Source organism: Neofelis nebulosa, chromosome 11 (assembly GCF_028018385.1).
Source record: "Neofelis nebulosa isolate mNeoNeb1 chromosome 11, mNeoNeb1.pri, whole genome shotgun sequence".
Taxonomy (NCBI): Eukaryota; Metazoa; Chordata; class Mammalia; order Carnivora; family Felidae; genus Neofelis; species Neofelis nebulosa.
Window position 1 is genome coordinate 88,228,201 of NC_080792.1, and position 22,368 is coordinate 88,250,568.

Here is a 22,368-nt window from a genome sequence, read left to right on the forward strand (position 1 = left end):
CGCTCTGTGCTGACAGCTCAGAGCCTGGAGCCTGATTCGGATTCTGTGTCTCCCTCTCTCTCTCTGCCCCTCCCCCGCTCATGCTCTGTCTCTCTCTGACTCTCAAAAAATAAAAAGTTAAAAAAAAATTAAAAAAAAAAAAAGAACTACCCTCTGCTAGCCTGGCTTAAAGGAAAACAAACAAAACAACAACAATAACAACCAAACACTCTGCGACGCCTGGCTGGCTCAGTCAGTAGAGCCTGTGACTCTTGATCTTGGGGTCATGAGTTTGAGCCCCACATTGGGGGAAGAGATTACTTTTTTTTTTTAAGTTTATTCATTTTTTTTTAATTTTTTTTCAACGTTTTTTTATTTATTTTTGGGACAGAGAGAGACAGAGCATGAACGGGGGAGGGGCAGAGAGAGAGGGAGACACAGAATCGGAAACAGGCTCCGGGCTCCGAGCCATCAGCCCAGAGCCTGACGCGGGGCTCGAACTCACAGACCGCGAGATCGTGACCTGGCTGAAGTCGGACGCCCAACCGACTGCGCCACCCAGGCGCCCCAAGTTTATTCATTTTTGAAAGAGAGAGAGAGCGTGAGCAGGGGAGGGGCAGAGAGAGAGAGGGAGACACAGAATCCAAAGCAAGCTCCAGGCTCTGAGCTGTCAGCACAGAGCCTGACGTGGGGCTCGAACCCACAAACCCTGAGATCATGACCTGAGCCCAAGTCGGACGCTCCACCAACTGAGCCACCCAGACGCCCCTCTAAATCTTACTCTTTAGAGCAAGTGGGGGTGTTCTCTCTGGGAGGGGAGCAGGTTTGGTTCCTCGGAACTAGTTCATGCTCCTTTGCCAGCCCTTCCAACATGGCAGAAGTGTGTGTTGCAAGGTGCGAGTTCCCCCATCCCACCAGCACACCTGCCCCGGAGAAGGGAGCACTGGGTGGTACCGTGGTCCTGGGGTCTGAAGCACAGAGGACACCCTGAGCGCCGGCTCCAACATGGGGGAGACATGGGGCTGTGGCAAACCCAGAGTCCCATCTAAGGGACTGGCTGCTGCCTCGCTTCTCCTCTGTGAGTGCCTGATTTCTTCACAGATGGGCTTCGTGCATCCGTTTGTCCATTCATGAATTGAGCAAATAGTTCCTGCATGCTAGCACTGCGTTGGCACTGGGTGTGCAGTTGTAAGCAAGACAGGCACGGCCGTTGTCTTTAGGGAGCTCATGTTAAACAAGCACGTAAACATGTCATTGCAAATTATGCTCAGAGTCATAAAGACAAGGCCCAGACTCTGTGACATAGAATACCAAGAGGGGGATGTGCTTTAGTTAGGGTGGTCAGGGAGGGTCTCTCCAAAGATGAGACGTCGATGTTGAGAGTCAGTCATGGAAAGAGACAGGAGAGAACATCCCAGACAGAGAGCACAGTGTGCACCAAAGCCAGAAGCATTCAGTGGAGCCAAGGTTTGTGTGGTGGGAACACAGAGGGGGATGTGGGCTCGAGACAAGGTCCTCAGGGGTCTAGAAGGATCTCTAGTATTCCTTCAGTGCTACCATTATGTGGGTCTTCCTTGAGAGCCGGAGGAGGAATGTTTTCATGTGAACAAGCCGCAGGAGGAAGGAGGCAGTCTCATTTCTTTTATCCAGAGTCTCGATGTGGGATAGACGATCCCGGGGAAGACCAGAACGAGGTCACGCGTGGAGCCAGCCCTGAAGCTGACGTATTCTTTCACATGACACAGGCCAAAGGTAGGAATGCTGACTGTGGGCTTTGGCTTCCTAAACCTCATGTCTCGAGTTGGCATCTCTTCATCTTCCTTAGTTTTCCAGAGATTTCAATATTTAAAAAAAATTTTTTTTAATGTTTCTATTTATTTTTGTGACAGAGAGAGACAGAGCATGAGCAGGGGAGGGGCAGAGAGAGAGGGAGACACAGAATCGGAAGCAGGCTCCAGGCTCTGAGCTGTCAGCACAGAGCCCGATGCGGGGCTCAAACCCACAGACTGTGAGATCATGACCTGAGCCGAAGTCGGACGCTTAACCGACTGAGCCACCCGGGCGCCCCTCAATATTTTTTTTAAACATGACCACAGTTTTCTCAGTGATCTTGTTCCTTCATCAACAATCATGTTGAACTATACATTCCCCTAGTCGCTGGCAACTGCCTGAAGGCAGCCTGCTATGCAGTAAAGCGTCAGCAAATGCATGCCACTTACCCCTTCCTGTGTCTTGTTGGCCACCTCTACCTTTTCCACTTTTGTAGACTAAATGCTGGGATGGCAATCACTTGCAGCCTGCAGATCCTCACTAAGCGACCCCAGGGTCAACGCAGCGTGCTAAGCCCTGGATACACTGTAGCACAAAGCGTGGTTCTTGCCCTTAAGAAGGTTACATTGTAGTGAGGGAAACAGACATGCCAATGATAATGACAGTATTTTGTGATGTGATATAGGGGCATCTGGAGCAGATGGGGTGGGAAGGAGGAGGAGATCAGGGTAGGTAGAGGAGAAATTACATAAATGAGGCACTCTAAGCCAATCTGAGGGGTCTCTGGGGGTGGGGGCAGGAGAGCAACCCAGAGAAACCAATGGTTACATTAGGGATGGCCTTGTGCACTAAGGAGGTTAAACTTGAAGATTAAAGTAAAGGAGGAGAAATGGATTACATTTGCATGTTAGAGAGGTAGGACTGGGTGATGGGCAGGAGGGGATGGCTGGGCAAAGGGACAACAGCAAGGAGAGTATTCTGGTATTTGGGAGAGAAGGAAAGGATTGCAACAAGACACAATTCAGAAGTATAAAGAAGTGTAAAGACTAAGGGGCAACCTCAGTATGGTATCAGTCATGATCTTTGGTTTGCAGCATATCAGAAGCTGGTTAGCTTCAGTGGAAGATGAGCAAGTTCTGAAATGAGCAAGAACCAAAGAAGGCCAGGGGCACCTGGGTGGCTCAGTCGGTTAAGCGGCCGACTTAGCTGGTTTGTGAGTTCGAGCCCCGAGTCCGGCTCTGTGCTGACAGCTCAGAGCCTGCAGCCTGCTTCAGATTCTGTGTCTCCCTTGCTCTCTGCCCCTCCCCCACTCATGCTCTGTCTCTCTTAAAAATAAACATTAAGGGGCGCCTGGGTGGCGCAGTCGGTTAAGCGTCCGACTTCAGCCAGGTCACGATCTCGCGGTCCGTGAGTTCGAGCCCCGCGTCGGGCTCTGGGCTGATGGCTCGGAGCCTGGAGCCTGTTTCCGATTCTGTGTCTCCCTCTCTCTCTGCCCCTCCCCCGTTCATGCTCTGTCTCTCTCTGTCCCAAAAATAAATAAAAAACGTTGAAAAAAAAAATTAAAAAAAAAAAAATAAACATTAAAACAATTAAAAAGTAATAATTTTTTTTTTTTTTAAAAGAACGAAAAAAAGGCCAGATGCGTGAGCTCAGTGCCTCCAATCCTCTGGGGCTCTGCAGGGGCCACTTTTGCCGTAAGTCATTTTTCCACGGCCCCTACACTCCCTCAAAAATCAAAGTCAAAATAAAAAAAAAAAAAAAAACCACAGTGAGATCCACTCCACACCCACTAGGATGGCTAAAAGAAAAAAGAAAAAAACAAGTGTTGGCAAGGATGTGGAGAAGTTGGAACCTTAGTCTACTGCTGGTGGGAACATAAAATGGCGCGGCTGCTGTGGAAAACAGTCTCCAGCCGCTCAAAATGTTAAACACAGAGTTACCATATGGCCCTGCAGTTCTATTCCTCAGTATACACAGGCAAGAGACACATCTGTACAAAAACCTGTATGGTAATTTTCATAGTAACTGTGTTCGCAAGAGCCAAACAGTGGAAGAAACATCCCAGTGTTCATCGGTGAATGCCTAGATAACCAAAATGTGGTAAATCCACACATGCAATGGAATATTATTGAGCCATAAAAAGGAATGAAGTATATTAGTACATACGCTACAACACAGATGAACCTTGAAAATACGCTAAGACACCAAACACAAAAGGACGCATCGTATGTTCCATTTATGTGAAATGCCCAGAATAGGCAAATCCACAGAGGCAAGAAGTAGATTTGTGGCTTTCTGTAACTGCCTCTAACCTTGGGTGGAGAGAGGATCTCTTTTTCAGATGACAAAAATGTTCTAAAAATAACTGTGGTGATGGTTTCACAACTCTGTACAAACATACTAAAAACCACTTTAAAAGGGTGAATTTTATGGCATGCTAATTATATTTCAATAAAACTAATATTTTAAAAAACCAACTGGCTAGGCGCGGCTGGGTGGCTCAGTCGGTTGAGCGTCCAACTTTGGCTCAGGTCATGATCTCATGGTTCATGGGTTCAAGGCCCCACACATCCAGCACTCTGCCGTCAGTGTGGAGCCCACTTCGGATTCTCTCTCTCTTTCTGCCCCTCCCCTGCCCGCACTATTTCTCTTTCAAAGTAAACAAACAAACAAACAAACATAGGGAAAAAAAGAGAAAAAAAAAAACAAAACACCAACTAGCTAAACCATCCACCAGTCTAAGGTTGCAACCCATGCCCAGGACCTAACGCCTTGGGAGAAGAGGAAGACAGCTTCTGGGGAGGGGTTAGCCTTCACCCCCAAAGGCTCACCCAAAACTGGGAAGGATATTCAGATGCTGGGCAGCATGCAGGAAGGAGGCAAAAGGCATCTGGGCAGCCTTCTAGATTCCTGACCTGAGAACTCACCAAGCCTGTTTGTGGACAGATCTCTAACTTTGTTCCGAGTCACTGGGTCCTGAGCAGACATCCTGTGTTTAATCGCTTGTTGTTAGAAGAGCGTCTGGCCTACACTGACTCACCTTTGAACACATGAATGTCTCAAAGCACTTCATGTCCACTATCTCTTTATTTTTATGCGACCTCAAGTGACTCAGCTTCTGGGCAAGCCAATGGCTGCATGGATGGATATGCAAACTGCCGATTCACTCGTGTCTGAGCTGGTGACAATTTTTACAGTTGTAGTTTTAGGGAAGAAAGATACGGAGAGGCAGATTGCAGCATCTGGTTTGTCAAAACAAATTTTTTTTCCAAGGTCTCCCCAGTCTATCATAAGGCCCACACTATAGGGGAGATCTCCCCCACGATCATTTGAGACCCCATTAGGCTCTACCAGTGGTAGGCTGGTGAATGTTCACCAACCAGCTCTGGAAAGAGGAGGGACAGGAGGGTCCTGATGAAAAGCACTTGCCAGTTTCCATCGTGTCAACATTCCTGCCATGTTGATTTCCAACTACCAACTTTATGATGGATGTGGAGTGGGGAATCCCAGAGACCACAATAGGAGAGCAGGGTTCTGGCCAGAACCCTGCTTGCTAACTGGCTGTGTGGCTTCTGAGTTTTCGTGTTCTTTTCTATAATAGGAGGGAGGTTTCATACCCTGCAGCACACCCTTTGGCTCCTGTCTCTGAGGAACCATTCTGTGTTTGGAGCATTCTCTTCAGTTCTCCCCTTTGCTGGGCTTTGCTAATGGCCTGCTCCCCAAACACCAAAGCACCTCTGTTTATGAAAACAACTTGCTCCTGCAAGTTGCTAGGTGAGGACCAAACCTGCCAAGAAGCAAGAGCCGGGCCTGCGCTCACAATTTCGTACCACTCTCCAAAGGTGGAAACCTCCTCAAACCTCCTCCCTGTGCAACAGTGGATTAAGGGTTGAATTTGGCAGCCCGGAAAGAGGGGTAGTTGGACTTCAGTTCCTAGTATAGGTCATAAAGGTGCAAAGGATCACCCAGGTCCTTTATTTAACAAATACTCTCCGGTCTCTAGTACTTACTATGTGCCAAGCACTGTTCTATGTGCTTGACAAATACTGTGTTTAATTCTCATGACAGCTCCGTGAGGCAGGTGGTGTTCTTTTCATCCCATTTTACAGATGAGGCAAAGAGAGGCTAAGACACAAGCCATAACTAAATAACTCACTTCTGTAACCGCATGATCTCTTTTTTAACATCTCTAGAATAATAACTAATATTCAGAGACAGCCCGACATCCAGTTTCTGGTAACTAAGTACGTATTCAGATGAACTCTCAATCTAAAAATAAGGAATAGTCTAAATAGTAAGGAGTAGCTGAAATGGAAGGAAGAAGAGAACCCTGGAGGAGAACCCAGCAAAGAAGCCATTTAACCCTGCAGAGATTTGTCAAGTCTAGCATATTCGAACTCCAGTGTGACTGGCTTTTTGAGGCAAGAGGCCAAAAATAAAAGTCCGGGTGGGAGATGAGACTTTCCCCCACAATAATTTGAGACCCTACTGGGCTCCACCAGTGGTATTCTGGTAAATGTTCACCAACCGGCTCTGGGTGGGGTTGAGGAAAGGATCCTTATATACAGAATTTGCTAACTTCCATAAGTGTAAATACTCCTGCCACGGTTGATTTCAAACCATCAACACAGGGTCACTGAACTCAGAGTTGGGAAGTGCAGATCTGTTAGCCAGCCGCTTATGTCACTGACGCCCACCCCCCCCCCACCCCCCAGGGTACAATAAGCAAACCAGACTTGCTCAATAGGGCAGCATATATTTGCATCATCAGGGTGGTCCAGGGACCCATGAGCCCTGAACTTAGTCCTGGAATAGCAGTGCCCTCGGGAGCCTGGCAGGAGGAAATGTAAATCATCTCTGGAGGAAGGTAACTTCATCCTAGGCCTCAAATTATTCCTCTAAATAAATTTTAAAATACAGTGTCCAGCATGGTCAAAGGGAACCAGACAGATCACAAGGAAATAGGACACCATGAGCAAGCACTAGGAGAAACAGACCCTCAGGTACTTCAAATGTTAGAATTACCACAGACTATACCACAACTGTGCTTTGTTGAAAGAAAGGTTAAAAATATCTGCAGGGGACAGGGAACTATAAAAAGTGACATACTAGATTTATAAAGAACATTTGTAGAAAGCTTTATAGTTTAATCAGAGATCAAGAACACAAATACCTTCAGGGGCCATCTGATAATGCCAATGAGTAAAGTGACCTGGTGACACATTGGTGACCTGAAGAGCTTTGAGGGGCACAGGGCTCCTCAGTTCCAGCTGATTGTTACCATGTAGCACTGGGGGACCAGTCTGCAGATCTTCTATTTCTGGAGAAGCTGGATATTTTGATTTCTTTTTATTGTGGTGAAATACACATAAAACTGACCACTGTAACCATTTGAAGGTGTACAATTCAGTATGCTTAAGTGTATATTCACAATGGTGTACAGGAAACATTACCTAGTTCCAGAACTTTCTCATCACCCCAAAAAGAAATCCCAAACCCCTTGGAAGTCACTCTCTATTCCCCCACCCCCACTCCCACCCCCTGGCAACCACCAACCTGCTTTGTCTCTATGGATTTCCCCAGTCTAGGTATCTCATGAAAGTGGAAGTATACAATACTTGATCTTTTGTGACTGGCTTCTTGTACTTACTATGTTTTCAAAGTTGATCTCATTCCTTCCCAATGGCTGAATAATACTTTATTGGGTGAATAGACACACATCCATTTATTAGTTGATGTTTGAATTTTTGACATCTTCCCATTTTACTTTTTCAAGTTTTATTTATTAAAGTAATCTCTACACCCAACATGGGGCTTGAACTCACTACCCAGAGATCAAGAGTACCATGCTCCTCAGACTGAGCCAGCCAGGCACCCCAGAAATCTTCCTATTTTTCAAATATACATATTCAGAAGTTCTTTGTGGTTCTAAGCCATCTGAGGGCCAACAGTAGAAATCTGTTTTATGACCTGCTGCGTCTTATTTTCCTAGATATAATGCTCAGAATGATTCACTAAGGTAAGTGTTGTCTTATTTTTCGTATCAGGCACCCATTCCCCTGTGGCTTTTCTCCCCAAAACCAAACTCTCAGGGGTAACTGCTTGGTTCTAGAATGAGTGAGAAGTCTGGGATCCAGTTTATGGCTGCGACCTTTAGCTTTCCTGGGACTGTTTCCCCACAGGTCAAACGACTTGTGTCGGGCTAGTTTATCTCCAAGGGTCTGGGTGTGCTAACAGGGTCACTCTCATTTTTCCTAGCATTCATCCGGGCACGGATTAGCTCTGGTCAAGTCGGTTTATCGGCAGCTGAACACAAAGATGTGGCACCTGGGTTATCCGGGATCCTTCCAAGAGCGGTCCTGAGGCATGATGGGGAAGAAGCTACCTCAAAATCCTCCCTGTACGCCGGCCAGCCCATTACACCTGCTAGGGTCATTTGCACTCGTGCGGTAGCACCTGGTCTGAGCCTGGGACTTCAGTGAGGAGTGGCTTCGATTTAAATCGTGACTCGCTCTCTGAGAGCAACCCCAGAAGGAAAGGAAGAACCCCTGTTGAAATGCTGATAATCACTGAGCTTTTCCTGCACGGAAAGCTATTTAATAGGCAGGGTCGAATGTCTCGCCATCGCCTCGCCCCTGACACCTTTCCTCCGACTCTAGTTTTCCAAAAGGACGAGGGAAAGGGAAGCGACGTCCTAGCTCGCGTATTTGCACAGGGCAGAGGACCGGCAGAGATCCGTGTTTCCCAACTCTTTCCGAGAGCACCTCGCGTCCCGAATCGCCGCCTTCAACTCTGAGAAGTCAGGAGTCCCACAGGAAACTTGCGTTATTGCACCCGCTGCCACACACCCGGGGCGGCGGACCCGCCGCCGAGCTGGCTCCCAAGGAATGCGCCCCCTCCACGGCCCGCCGTCCCGCCGGCGCGCCCTCCCCGGGGGATCCCGCGGCACCTGCGGCCTCCGAGTGAGTGTCTCTGCCTCCGGCCGCCCCCCCCCCCCCCACCTCCGCGCGCCCAGGGCCGGGGGTCGCCGGGCACCCCCGGCCGCCTCCCCGGGGAGCGGGGGGTCGCGGACGCCTCCCCGGGCGGGCCGGGGAGGCTCGCGGCGCTGGCCGGCGGCGGCGGCGGCGGCGCCCGGAGGCCGCACTGCTGGCGGCCGCGGCGGCGCTGCTCCCCCTGCTCGGTGCAGCTGGCGCCCGGCGCTTGCGCACTGGGCCCCGGGCGCGCGCGGCGGCTCCGGCTTTGTGTGTATGTGTGTGAGTGTGTGTGAGTGTGTGAGAGAGTGTGTGTGTGAGTGTGTGAGTGAGTGAGCGGGCGGGCGCGAGTGTGGCCGCCGCGGAGCGCGAGCAGGACCCGGCGGGCGCGCTCCCCCAGCCTCTCTCTCCCCGCCAGAACCATGTCGGGCAGGTCGGTTCGAGCCGAGACCAGGAGCCGCGCCAAAGATGATATCAAGAGGGTCATGGCGGCTATCGAGAAAGTGCGCAAATGGTAAGCGGAGGCGCCTGCTCGCTCGCCCGCCCGCCCGCCCGGCGCCGCGGCCGCCCCAGACCCCCGGAGCACATACAAAAAGCCGGCGGGCGCCTCGCCGCGGGCCGGCCGCGGGCCCGGGAGTTGGAGCGGCGGGCGGCGCGCGAGCCGGGTCACCTGCGCGAGGCGGGGGCCGCGGCCGCTGCCCAGGTGCGCTCGCGCCTGTCGCCCACCTGGCGCGGTGGCGGCGGCAGCCTGGAGGCGGCGGGGCGCCCCGGGCCGGGCGGTGGAGCGGCGGGCCGGCCCCGCCGCGGCGCTCGGCTCCCGGGAGGGGGGCTCGGGGCCGGCCCCAGAAGCCATTTCGTTTTGTGCAAGTCACATGAAAGCGGCTTCCCGCGCGCCGGGGCCGCGATGCCGGCGGCGGAGGGGAGAGCGCGAGCTCCATTGTGCAGGCACCGAGCGGGGCGCCGCCGTCTCCGTCTCCTCCCCGCGCGCCCCGGGCGGCGCAGCGCCGGCCCCCGCGCCCCAGCCCGCGCCGGGCCTCCCTCCCGCCTCCCTCCCCGGCTGGCTGGCTGGCTCGCTCCCCGCCTCCCAGGCCCGGCGCCCTCGAGTCTGCGGAGTTTGCAGAGCGCGAGCCGTTTAAATTTAGCGCTTTGGGCTGCCTGGAGCGAGGGCTCTCGGCGAGGAAGAAAGATGGGGGCGAGCGCGAGGAGGAAGCGCCGGGGCGGCCGCGGGCCCGGGGCGCCCGGCACCCCCCGCCCTGCCCGCGCCGCCCGCCCTGCCCGGCCTGCCCGGCCGGCGCCCGCGCTCGGGGGTCGGCGGGCGGATCTTTTTGGCCAGAAACCGGTCCTCGGCCGCGTCTGCCTCTCCCAAAGCGGCGGCTCGTGTTTGTTTTGCCGAGAGAGCCGTTGTTTTTGTTCTCCGCGCGGGGGGAGAGGAGATTCGGTGTTGGCCGTGCGTGTTCTTCGAGCTCACGTTGGAGTCTGTCCGGCGTGGCCTTGCTGTAATTGATGGGGGACCGAACGTGTTCGCGGCCTCATCGGGATCTGGCTCGGAATCGGCCCGCGGGCCAGGCCCCAGGCGCAAGCACGTCGCCAGGTTGGGGCAGACTTGTTGAAAACTCCTGGCTCCTTGATTTCAACTTTATTATTTTTTTTCCCACGGCTGCACCAGGGTCAGGGAGGGAGAGGAGCAGCCGCGAGGTTCTCGAGTGTCAGCCCCCCGCGGGCTCGTCCAGACCCTTTATTTAAAGACTAAAAACTGGGCAGGCCCCCGGTGGAGTATGTTTACGTTTAGGGGTGTCATTTCTCGAGTAACGCCTTGGTCTCTAAAAACCACCGGGGGCGAGCCTGCAGCCTAGCCGTGTCACAAGTTAGCTGTCCTTTCTGAGTCAAACCCAACAAAAAAAGGCGAGAGGAAAATCAATAAAGTCCACGTGCTCCCGGGCCTCCTATGGAAAGGGCTGCCTGCGGATGGCCGGATGCCCGGCCAAGGGCTGGGTTTGGCTCCAATGGGACAAAGAATTTTCAGAACCGTGAGAAGGGGAGCCCTTCCAAAGTTGAGATCCAAGTCTTCCACACTGTGGGAGCTCCCGGGGCACGCAGGGTGCCCATTGCCCAACTGGAGCCATTTAAAAATGGCAGAAACAGCTGCAGGCCAAAACACACACAGGAAAACAAGCCCACAATTCCCTCTCCTGTGGGATTCCCAGAGGGAAGGCTGGAGTCCGCCCCCCGCCTTAGTGCCTGTGCACAGAAAGAACCAGTGTCTGGGCCTGAGTCCCTTCTGTCAAGGCTTGGAGGTGAGAAAGGGGCTGGGGGCAAGGCACCTTTCTCTGTTCCAAAGAGGCGTGGTGGGGCCTTCTGCTCCAGGTTTCCAGCAGGGCAGGGGCTCAGGCACCCTGCCAGCTGCTCCTGCAGGGCCGGGTCTGCCAGCTGCTCCACGGGGAGGGCAGATGGAGCTGTGGGGTTTTCTGCCCCGTGGGCGCTGGAACAGCCAGCCTGGAGGACGTCCGTGCTGCTGAGCCCACTTTGGGACCTGGCCTGTGTTTGGGGGACGGGGGGAAGAAGGTGTTTCCCTCCCTGCCCGTGTTTTGGGAAACAGGTCATGATAAAGGATCTCAGGGCTGCGCCTCCAGTTTACTTCCTTGCCGTGACCTTGGGCAAACTGTGGAACTCCTTTAATCACGGCAGCAAGGGGTCCCTTGCTGCTTTCTCTCTCCTAGAACAAGATCTTGTCTCCAAAAGCACTTAGCCCTGCATACAGGAGCAGTCACTACTGTGCCCTTATTGTAAGGTGGACTCCATAAAATAGGTGTTTTGCTGATTTTTTTTTCCCCTGCCCCTTTTAAGCAAAAAAAACTTCGCCTTATTTCCACGGTTTCCCCAGCCCAGAGAAGCCGAATCTCACCCCTCCACTGCACCTTTAGAATAGGTCTTCCAGTCAGTCCTCGAGACGTTGGGTTGTTTATTAACTGCGTGGCCACCAACCATGCATTTAACTAGTGGCTGGGACATCACGTTGCCAGATTTAGCAAATAAAATTACAGGACACACAGTTAAATTTGAATTTTAGATAAACAATGAAATTAGTTTGAAAAAATAAATGATATATGTGTATAGTTTTTAGTGTAAGTATGTCCCATGCAATATGTGGGACCTACTTATATTAAACTGTTATAGATCTGAAATTCAAATTTAATGCAGCATCCTATATTTTATCCAGAGAACAGAGGTGTCTGTCATATCATTTAGCCTGGAAGCCTAGGATAGTATTTCTTCTCAGCCCTGGTGACCCCTAAAAATCCCGCCTCTGCCAACCCTTTCCTTCTCTTGTCCCCAGAAAAAGACAGCAGCCAGCCGTGACCACCCTGTCCCTAGCTGCCAGCCTTTTTTCCTCCCCTGTCTGGGGTCCCAGCAAGGCAGGCTGGTAGGCTAGGAGGCAGCCACAAGATGGCCGGAAGAAGAACAAAATGGCAGGCCCCTTTTTGGGAAACTGGGCCAGGGTTAGGAGGCCCAGTGTGGGTGCAGAAGAGCAGGGGAGTGGGGTCGTTGGACAGGAGACAAAAGCTTGAACCACAAAGTAGGCTGAGGCCTCAGACCCCTGGGCCCTTGGTCTGAAGGGTCCCTCAGTGACTTACCAAAGAAGGAGATAGGCCTGTTCCCCGGAGACTTCTCACCGGTCCCTGGGGGAGGAGGAAGTTCGACCGTGTTTAGGGCCTCATCGCATTACCTTAGGGGGTGCCCTCCTGCCAGGTACAGGGCAGGTCGAGTGATCTCGGGCCTAGTTAGGACGACACCATTCTCCTAATGGTATCGAGGACTAGCCCTGGGAAGTGAATACAAAGTGAGGGATTCAGTCTCTTTGAGGGAGTCATCAGGGCCCCCATGGGCAGTGACTCCAAGATGGTCTCCTGGGCTAGCTCTTGGACCTTCACCCAGGAAAACATTAGAAATTGATCTTGGCCTAGAAAATCTGTGATGGGTGCTTGCGATTTATATGGGAGCCTGTGCAGGGGGGCAGGGGCGTGTTTAGAGCTTTATTGCTACAGCTGGGACCCTATTTGCCCTTTTGTCCAGGAGCCCAAGTCCGGAGAGGAACTGAGAGGTACTTACCTGGCTGGTTAACCAGGGCCCGGCAGGGCACGGGTGCTCAGGGTGTGCCCATGGGCAGTTCTGTGGCAAGGTGGGGGGTGCAGCCCACTGGTGAATCTGGGCCCATGCCTACAGGGGTGGGGGTGAGCGCTGGGGATCTGAAAGAGCCCTTGCTCCTGAGGCACGTGGGCCCCTCGTGGCCAGGTCACCGTGTGTGTGAGAGTAGTCAGGAATCTGGATTTTTGTGTGGAGTCTGACTTTTTTCTTCTTAGAGTTTGGCCAGTGATTCACATTTGTAAATCCACATGCAGACCAGACAAAACCTACCTGTGGGTGCTCGTTTGCCACCCTAGACATGAAGTAGGAAGCACAGCTTCCTTCTCCCATGGAGGATCGGGGCAGCGCGTTCTGGGATGATGGGTTTAGGGGACTGATAGGGACACCTTCTCCCCGAGCCCGTGTGTTGTTTCCCGGGGCGCTGCCGGCTGGTGGGGACGCCCAGAGCCTGTGGGTCATGTCTGCGAAATCCCTTCTTGTCCTCCCTGCTACGTGCTCAGTGACTGACTCCCTGAGTTCCGGGCCTGGTGTCCCTGCTTGGCCCGCTGAGCAAAGGGCACAGTCCTTCAAGGTCCATTCCTGAGGGGGGGTTCTTAGTGCTTGTCTCTGGGTCCCGTGGCCCCTCAGCGTCCAGTAGAAATGCAACTGAAGAAAGGTTCCTTTCTTTTTTTTTTTTTTTTTTTTTTTTTTTAGTTTATTTATTTTGAGACACAGAGAGAGTGGAGGAGGGGCAGAGAGAGAGGGAGAGAGAGAGAATCCCAGGCAGGCAGGCTCGTGCTGTCAGCGCAGAGCCCGATGCCGGGCTCGAACTCACAAACCGTGAGATCACAACCTGAGCCAAAACCGAGAGCTGGACTTTGAAGCGACTGAGCCACCCAGGCACTCCTGAAGGAAAGATTCTCATCTTTGGGGTGAGTTAGGGGACTCAAGCCAAGGGGTCATCAGCTGGGGCAGAGGGAGGCACGAGAACCCGGCTGTTGTCAGCTTGGAAGCTTCAGGGCCCTCAACCGCTCAGGGAAGCATGTGCGACTCTGGACCTTTGTCTTGGCTCGTGTGTAGGCCGCAGGGCCCAGAGCTGGCCCACTTTCTGCCTTGAGATATGGCCTAGGTTTTGCAAGTCAGTTACTTTTGTTCTTGATTTTGTTTTTAAGACAATCAAACCTTGGATTTGCTGACCTAGTGGGGCCCAGGCCGAGGAAGCCAGTTGACAGGGATTGCGGGTAGTGAGTGCCTTTGGCCATTTGCGTGGGATTCTAGCAATTTGTGTTTCTTTATCCGGCTTCTGTCCCCATGTGCTCGGTGGAATGATTTCTTAGTTTTCCACAGGAGACAGAACAGCATAGAGTGGGCTCTAAGGTCAGAGCCTGTGTCCGGTCCGGGTTCTGCCTTAGACTAGCTGTGTGACCATGAAGCAGTTATGTAACCTCTCTGGGCATCTTGTTTCCTATCCATAAAATGGAGTGAGACTGGTTCCCCTCTCACAGGCTTGTTGGCAGTCTTAGGGGGAGAGGGCTTTATTGTAAATAAAGCACTTGGCAGAAGTAAGCCTTCAGCACACAGTGTCTGTTATGATTGTTGCTTTGTCACCAAGGTTGTTCTTTGGAACGCCCCTGTCCCTTCCGGGTACCTTCTGATTTTTCAGTATGGACGTGGGGAAAGACGGGGATTATGAGTCGTCCATCCTGCTTCCAGGACGTAGGAGATGGGTGGGTGGTGACTTAGATATGTGTCTTTACTTAATTCTTTCTGGGCTGAAAAGGGCAGGGATGAAAACCAGAGAAGCCAGAGAAGCTTCTCCTAAAGGCAGTGCCACATGGAGGCTTTGAACACCAGCCCCGGGGAGAGAACAATCTCACCTCCTCCTGCCTCAGTTTCTCTATCTGTCAAATGGGGAAGGTGACTGTTCCTGCCATTCAAGGTTATCGGAAGATTAGAGTGTGTATGGGGCTTAGCTCATAGAAAGCACTAGAAATAATCCTAGAATAAATAAAAGACTGACTGTGGCTTCTTCCAGCAGGAAGTGTGTAGGACCCAAACAGGCACAGCCTGGGGAATGGAGATGTCTGTGGTTCGGGTTCTCTGGTTTTGAGTGCGCCAGGTGCCCAGAGTGTGGTAAAGGGGTGCCAGGTGGCTGTACTGTGTCCCTCCAGCACGTGAAGGCCACCCACCCAGGGAGGGGAGGCTGGGCAGGTACCTGGTGGCTCCCAACGGAGGTGCTCACATCACACATAAATCTCCATTCTGGTGGAACCCTTGTCCCTAAAATTGCCGAGGGCTCCTGGCTGCTGTGCTGCCTGTACCTGGTGTGCATCTGTCCCTCTCATTCCGTGGCAGGTTCCTTGAATCAGCTCAGGTCCTTGTGAAGCAGTTGAGAGATCCTTTGTGACCTCCCACTTCTTAGATGGCAGAGGCTGGTGCCAGGAATGCGCACCCTAGAGCCCAAACTGCTCGGTTCAGGAGTCCCAGCTTTCCTTCCAGGAGTTTCCTCTGAGCCTCGGTATCAGGTGCATGGCCATGCCCAGTGTTAGGGGCAGGAAGTGACATGACCTCATGTGTTGACTGCAGGGGTCAGGGACCAAAGTTTGGAGGCTATGGCAGGCGCCTGGGGAGTGATGGTAGCTTAGGCAGAGTGGTGTGGAGGAGAGGGTGTTAATTATTATCCTTAATGAAAACCAGTCACCCCGTGTTCTTCTCATGGCTTGTGATTTTTCTCCTTACCCATAAACCTGCTTTTAGTAGCTGCTCTCCACCCTGGACGCGGTCCCCCAGGAGTTCAGGATGTGGCAGGGGTGGGGTGGGGGCAGTGTGCAGAGGTGGGTATTAGGAGGGGAGACCCAGAAACATGTGCCTGTCTTAGAACCGGGGAGTGGCGTCTCAGAGCATCCTTCTGGCTGCCTGCTGCCCCACAGTATGGGCCGTGCCAACCTGCCGAGGCCCGGGGATCACCCTTGGGCCAAGGGCATGGCCGTGCGGGTTGCCCTTGCTCCACCGTTCCCCCTTGGCTGCTCCAGATGGCGTTTGCCCCAAGAGCCCTGGCTGGTCACTCACACTGTCCGCTCCTGCCTCCCTTCCCCTGACCTGACAGGCATTGCCAGGAGGGCAGGGTAAGCCCCCGGGTGCCCTTGGTGAAGATATGCACCCCCACCCAGAAGGAAATGCCCTGTTGGCCTGATGCCCTCTCTGCTGCCCAGGGGTTGGGGTGGCCCAGTTCACTGGCTCCCTGGAGTGGGCCGTGGTGTGGGGCAAAGCTGGAGGACCCCGGGGCCCAATCCCCTTCATCCACAGGAGTCCTCCTAAATGGCAGCCCCTCAGCACCCCAGCGTCAACCAGGCGCATCCCTCAAGGCAGAGGGGAAGCTGTTAACACATGCTGTCTCATGCATGGCAGCATGGCAGTCCTTATGGCAGCCTGGAGAGATTAGTGACCCTCTGTGGTCCAACAGATGGGGAAACTGAGGCTTGAATTGGTGAAGTGACTCGCCTGGGGTCCCCTAGCTACTAGATCTAGAGTGATGTGGAGCGCACTCCCTTAGCCCCAAGTTGACCAGCCCCTTTGTCGCAGCTACTCCAAGGCTGTGCGGCCTGTGTCCCCCACGAGGGGTGAGCAGGGTCCTGCCCCAGAAACCCCCTGGTAATGGGCTCTTCCTCATCTTCTGCAGGGAGAAGAAGTGGGTGACTGTGGGTGACACGTCCCTGCGAATCTACAAGTGGGTCCCTGTGACAGAGCCAAAGGTGGATGATGTGAGTATGCGGGGTTGGCTCCCTGGGGCCAGGCCGTCCATCCGTCCATGCTCTCCCCACCACAGGGAGAAGGCGTTGCCTGCCACTGCCCACCAGTGTGCAGCCTGGGGCCAAGGCCACCTGGGAGGTACAAGGACCCAGCTTCGGGCTAGAAAGGATGCTGCACCTGTGTGCTCCTCACTCACGGTCCAGCCCAGAGTTTGGCCGTCACATAGGTGGGGAGTGTCCCCCACAAGTCATCTCTTCTGGACCGAGGGCTCCACAGTTTGCCGGTGGGAATGTGCCTTAGTGCCCTGGGCACCACGGTTTGGAGATGGCATATCCACAGACAAGCAGGCCTTGTCCCATCGTCGTAGCACCGCTGTTTCTGAGCACCTGACCACCTGCCAGGCATTGCCTCGTATTTCTCGTGCCAGTTCTGTGGAGTTGCTGTCTTTATCCCTTTTGTACAAGTAAGGACACAGCCTCAGAGAGGTGAAGCCACTTTCCCAGAATCACACAGCAAGCGTCAGAGCTGTGTGACACCAAAGCACATGCTCTCTTTGCTGTCGGAGAGCCTTCTGGTGGTTGGAGCTGCTGGTGAGCCCGAGTGAGAGGGTTTGGTACGTGGGAACACAGCCACTCTTGGGGGGCTTGTGGGGGGGGGGGGGTCGGCTGGCTCCAACCACTAGAGGGAGCCCCTGCGGCTGTGCCTCATCTCACCCAGGGACTGCTGACAGTGTTGCCACATCACAGACAGTGTTTCAGCTTCATGGCTCCCGGTCCAGTTAGACCCCAGATCAGCTACTCTTACTTCCGGTCAACATCCAGAATGACCCCACCTACAGCCCTTGGCATGGACCGTTCCTCCCGCTTAGAACGCCTTCCCTATTTGCACACACAGTCTTCTGCAGGAAGATGGCCCACAGTAGGCTGCATGGCCCCCTTTGCTTCTGGGGTGACGTGGTTGTGATTGGTGGGTTTCTAGGGGGCCCTAAAGGCAGAGCTGAGCCTCCCTCCCCCATCTTCAGTGACCTGTTTTGCGTCTTCAGACAGGGCTGAGGCTCCATTCTTGACCCTGTGATCACCTGCTCACCTCCGGGTAGGTTGGTGCTGGGCCGAGAACGCCGGTGTTTGTCACCCTTTCTGGTTCTGGCCTGGGCTCATGGAGCCACCAGGGTCGCCTTCCCCAGAGGCCCTGAGACCTAGCCCATTGTGGCCTTTGGTGCTGGCTGTCCTGGAGGAGAGAGCAGGGTGCAGCCAGCTCCTCGAAGGCAGCTCCTGGCTCTGGCCCACGTCTGTGCCTTGCACATCATTAGGTGTTTTATATAAACGCCGGTTGCATTTGAGAAGACATGGTCCCTGCTCTCAAGGAATTTATAATCTCGTTGGGAAAGATAATTATAGAATAGCATGAAACAGACATCAGGGAAGTGCCAAAATGGATAGTGATCAAGGAGAAAGTATAATATATGGGCTGTCGGGAAGGACAGGGCAGCTCCGGGCTGGGCAAAGAGGTTTGGGACAGGCTACCCTCGATTAACCTGTGATGTCAGACAGGTGACCCCAACTTGCTGGGCCCGAGTTCCCTTTTTTGTGCAGTGGGGCAGCAATATCTAGCTCCTGAGGCTTCTGCAACAGTGTAAAAGCAATACATCAAGCCGAGAGAACTTAACCCAGCCAGCACGGCTGTGCAGACGGAGCTCGAACAATGCTAATTTGCTATTGTCTCTGAGCCATGATGTACAGTATGTTTCCCCTACCCCCTTTCTCTCCAGGGCGATGGGTCCCACACCTGGCTGAGTATCTGATCCCTTGGGAATCTTGAAGAAATGCAGGATCCTGGGCTCCACCCCAGATAGCTGAATCGGAATCTCTGGTGGTTGTGGCCAGAAACCTGTATGGTGGAGGGTTCGCTTTCTATTTTTTTAAACACCCAATTGCGACATGGTTGCCTCCCCCCCTTTTTTTTTTTTTTACTTCAGAACTCTTGAAAGTTGTTTTCTTTTAAGTAGGGAAACCATTTTACAAAGTTCAAGTATTACTTTAAAAATGCTTTTTAAATGAAGACCATTCATATGCCATAAAACTCACTCTTCTAAGATATGCGAGTCAGTGTTACTATATATCCATGTAGCATCGCTGCTGTAAATCCAGAATATGTTCATTACCCCAAAAACAAAACTCACACCTGTTAGCAGTCACTCCTGTCCCCCCCCCCCCCCCCCCCCCGCCCAAGGTCCTGGAGTCCACCAATCTACTTTCTATCCATAGGTATGCATGTTCCTCAAATGCTACCTTTCCCAAATACATACATATCTTTTTGTAAATCTGCTTCCCATCCCTGCGCAGGTCCCCCCACACCACCCAGCTCCTTTCCTTGGAAGTGACCAGCGTTGTTTATCCTTCCAGAGAGAGTGCATGCAAACACACGTGTGGACACATGTTCGTGTGTCCTTTCCATTACTAGTGGTCTCTTCCCACGTTCTGGAACCTTCCTTGTATACATCTTGAAGGTACTGAGATATTCCAATATGCTGATATTTTTGTAGATCATTCCACGTTAGTACACAAAGAGCTGCCATATTCTCTGTAAATGTTGCATTACATTACATTGAAAGAATATGCCATAATATAATGAGTCTCTTACCACTGGACACAGGTCATTTCTAACAGGATTCTGTTCCATCTGTAAAGAAAAACAACAATAGCAAACACCAAAACAGAACTGCACACAGAAAGCATCCTCTTCTCCCTCCTTCCTCTCTGGGATTTCCCTCCTCACCTGGCCTTCCAATGTGGTTCTGGGAGTCAGCTGACTATTCGAGAAAGGCAGCCCCGGGGCCTGCAGATAGTGAAAGTGTGTGACCTGTGTCTTCTCCATCCCTCACCTGGCATCACTGTACCTGCTCTGGGCAGGGTGACTCTGGCCTTTTCCCCAGATGTTCTCCTGGCAAGTGGAGGAAATTCCCATAAGCCAGGGTGTTTGCATGCCTGCCGGTGCTGACCCCACAAACAAGGCAGGTTTTTTTTTTTATTCCCAGCCTCCCAGTCCAGCCCCAGAATCCTCCCTTCTGCAGGTGAGGCCTCTAATGGGACATGTTCAAATGCAGGCCAAGGAGAGCCCTCCAGAGGCTTGCAGGCTCCAGGATGAACCAGCTGAATAAAATATTCATATCACCCCCCGGGGGGCTTGCTCACGCATGCACACACAATGTGGTGACTTGGTTTCTGCTCCATTTTCTCCTCTAGAAGAACAAGAACAAGAAAAAGGGCAAAGATGAGAAGTGTGGCTCAGAGGTGACCACTCCGGAGAACAGCTCCTCCCCAGGGATGATGGACATGCACGGTGAGCTCCCCTGCCAGGCGCTGGGCTGTGGCAGAGCACTGAGGTTTTGTTCTCAACAGCAGGTTTGTTCACATTCCAGGCAAGGTAGGAGGGTTGGGCAGTGCGAGGAGGCCTCTATGTGCCCGGAGAAGGCTCCGTGGAGGAGAAGAAACTTCTGTTCCCAGCACAGCAAGCCAAGAAACATACAACAAGCCAGAGACCTCCTCACCCAGGGACACAGACCTCACAAGAGATGACCTCTCAGCCCTGTGTGCTCAGACACTTTTTTGGGGGTACTTTTTCCCCTCCTAGGCCTGACATACCATAAAAATGACTGTATTTTCCATTTCCTATTTTGCTTTGGCTGTTGGGAAACTGGAAACTGGATTTTTGACATCATGTTATCACTCTGGGTCCCGGGGACCTGCCTTCCACATTGATATCCTCCTAACTTCCTTTGCTGTCTTATTTCACAAATGACACCCAACCAGTTGTCTGATTGAATCCAGGCTGGAGACCTGCTTTAGCCAGTCTGCACTTGTTTTGACTTTTTTTTTTTTTAATGTTTGTTTGTTTGTTTATTTATTTATTTATTTATTTATTTTTAACGTTTATTTATTTTTGAGACAGAGAGAGACAGAGTGTGAACAGGGGAGGGGCAGAGAGAGAGGGAGACACAGAATCTGAAACAGGCTCCAGGCTCTGAGCGGTCAGCACAGAGCCTGATGCGGGGCTCGAACTCACGGACCGCAAGATCATGACCTGAGCCGAAGTCGGCCGCTTAACCGACTGAGCCACTCAGGCGCCCCTAAATGTTTGTTTATTTTTGAGAGGGAGACAGAGCATGAGCACGGGAGGGGCAGAGAGAGAGAGAGGGAAACAGAATCTGAAGCAGGCTCCAGGCTCCAGCTATCAGCACAGAGCCCGGCGCAGGGCTCGAACCGATGGACCGCGAGATCATGACCTGAGCCGAAATCGGATACCCAACCGACTGAGCCACCCAGATGCCCCCTCTTTTACCTTTTTAACTGAAAGGAAAGGCACAGATCATAAGTGTATGGCTCCACGATGTGTATACAGACTACATCCATCTGTGTAACCAGCCCAGATCAAGCCCAGAACATCCCTCAGTCCCCCCGCTGTCCCTTCTTGATTGTCCCCACCCCTCCAAGGAAAACCACTGCCTGATTTCTGACCTTAGAGATTCAAACATGAAATGTCTGAAAAATTGAGTTTCTGTTATTTGTAAGTCAGGAAACCTGCATTTCTGCTATCCCGTGAGAAGCCAGACCCAGAAACCCTAGCAGTGTGCTCCCCCGAGGTGGCAGCAGCTGTTTCTTTGGGAGGCCACCTGCCTGGCTGGCCAGTAGAAGAGCTTGTACCACTTGCCTTTTCCCATCTCTCCCTCTTTTTTTTTTTTTTTTTTTAAGTTTTTACTTATTTATTTTGAGAGAATGAGCGTGTGTGTGTGTGTGTGTGTGTGCACACACATGTGTGTCTGCATGAGCCGGGGAGGGGCAGAGGGAAGGAGACAGAATCCCAAGCAGGCTCCGCACTGTCAGCACAGAACCCAACGAGGGGCCCAAACTCACGAACTGCAAGATCGTGACCTGAGCTGAAACCAAGAGTTGGACGTTTCACCAGACTGAGCCACCCAGGCACCCCTTTCCCACCTCTTGATCCCAATATCAATGTCTTTGTCTTTTTGACTACCCAAGCCTTTTGTACACCAACGTGGCATTATATACATAAGTAAATCAACACGGAATATTCGTTTGATCGAGTTTCTACTCCTTTTGCTCCAGGGAAAGAATGCCATTGAACTTCCCATTTTCCCAAACTGACCAACCAGTCTGGAAAACACAGTCACAAGCTCCGAGGGCAGGGAGTCTTGCTTGTTGCTGAACTGGGTTCAGAAAAGCACAGAAGGGTTTTGCTGACGGCTGTGTGTCAAGAAAGCCCCTTACTGGCTATGCAATTACAGTTGAATCCTTTCCTTTTCACAATTAGGTATTTGAGCTGGGACATAACCTGTCTCCCTGACACTGGTTAGGTCCCCACTCTCTAGGGATTGAGAAGACACACACACACACACACACACACACACACACACACACACACACAACACACACCCTTCAACCTGGTTCACAGGTGAGAGCCTTTTACAGCAGAGGACAAGATCCCACCTGGGTTCCCATCTGAGTCCCTGGGATCTCTTCGTAGCTTGTGAACCTGGGCTAGATCCTGAACACATAACCTTTCAGGTCTGTTTTCAGTCCATCCAGTAGGAATGGTAACACCTCCTTCATAAGGTCAATAAGGTCATTGTAAGTAGTCTATAAGATAATCCCTTAAAAGCCTTGGCATGTCCGTAGCTGACATTTAAGGAGCTGTCCCAATGTGCCAAGCATCTTGCTAAGCCTATTTCTTGCCTTACCTCATTTCATCCTGCAAACAA

At 52.4% G+C, this 22,368-nt stretch overlaps 1 protein-coding gene and 1 long non-coding RNA gene across 3 annotated transcripts in view; both read left to right on the plus strand.

Annotated features, from left to right (window-relative positions):
- The first annotated feature begins 864 nt into the window (after positions 1–864).
- LOC131489404 (uncharacterized) lies at positions 865–3,092 on the plus strand. Its single transcript, XR_009250541.1, has 2 exons — positions 865–1,731; positions 2,844–3,092. It is a non-coding gene; the product is annotated as an uncharacterized LOC131489404 (long non-coding RNA).
- Positions 3,093–8,968: 5,876 nt separating this feature from the next.
- BCL7A (BAF chromatin remodeling complex subunit BCL7A) overlaps positions 8,969–22,368 on the plus strand; it is a 30,221-nt gene continuing 16,821 nt past the window's right edge. Inside the window, exons 1-3 of one of the 2 annotated variants that reach the window (XM_058691327.1) lie at positions 8,969–9,234; positions 16,522–16,603; positions 19,835–19,931. In XM_058691327.1, the coding sequence (XP_058547310.1) occupies positions 9,143–9,234; positions 16,522–16,603; positions 19,835–19,931 (271 nt within the window). In that variant the 5' untranslated portion in view covers positions 8,969–9,142. The remainder of the gene's footprint in view (positions 9,235–16,521; positions 16,604–19,834; positions 19,932–22,368) is intronic. The other variant, XM_058691328.1, reaches the window with a different exon arrangement.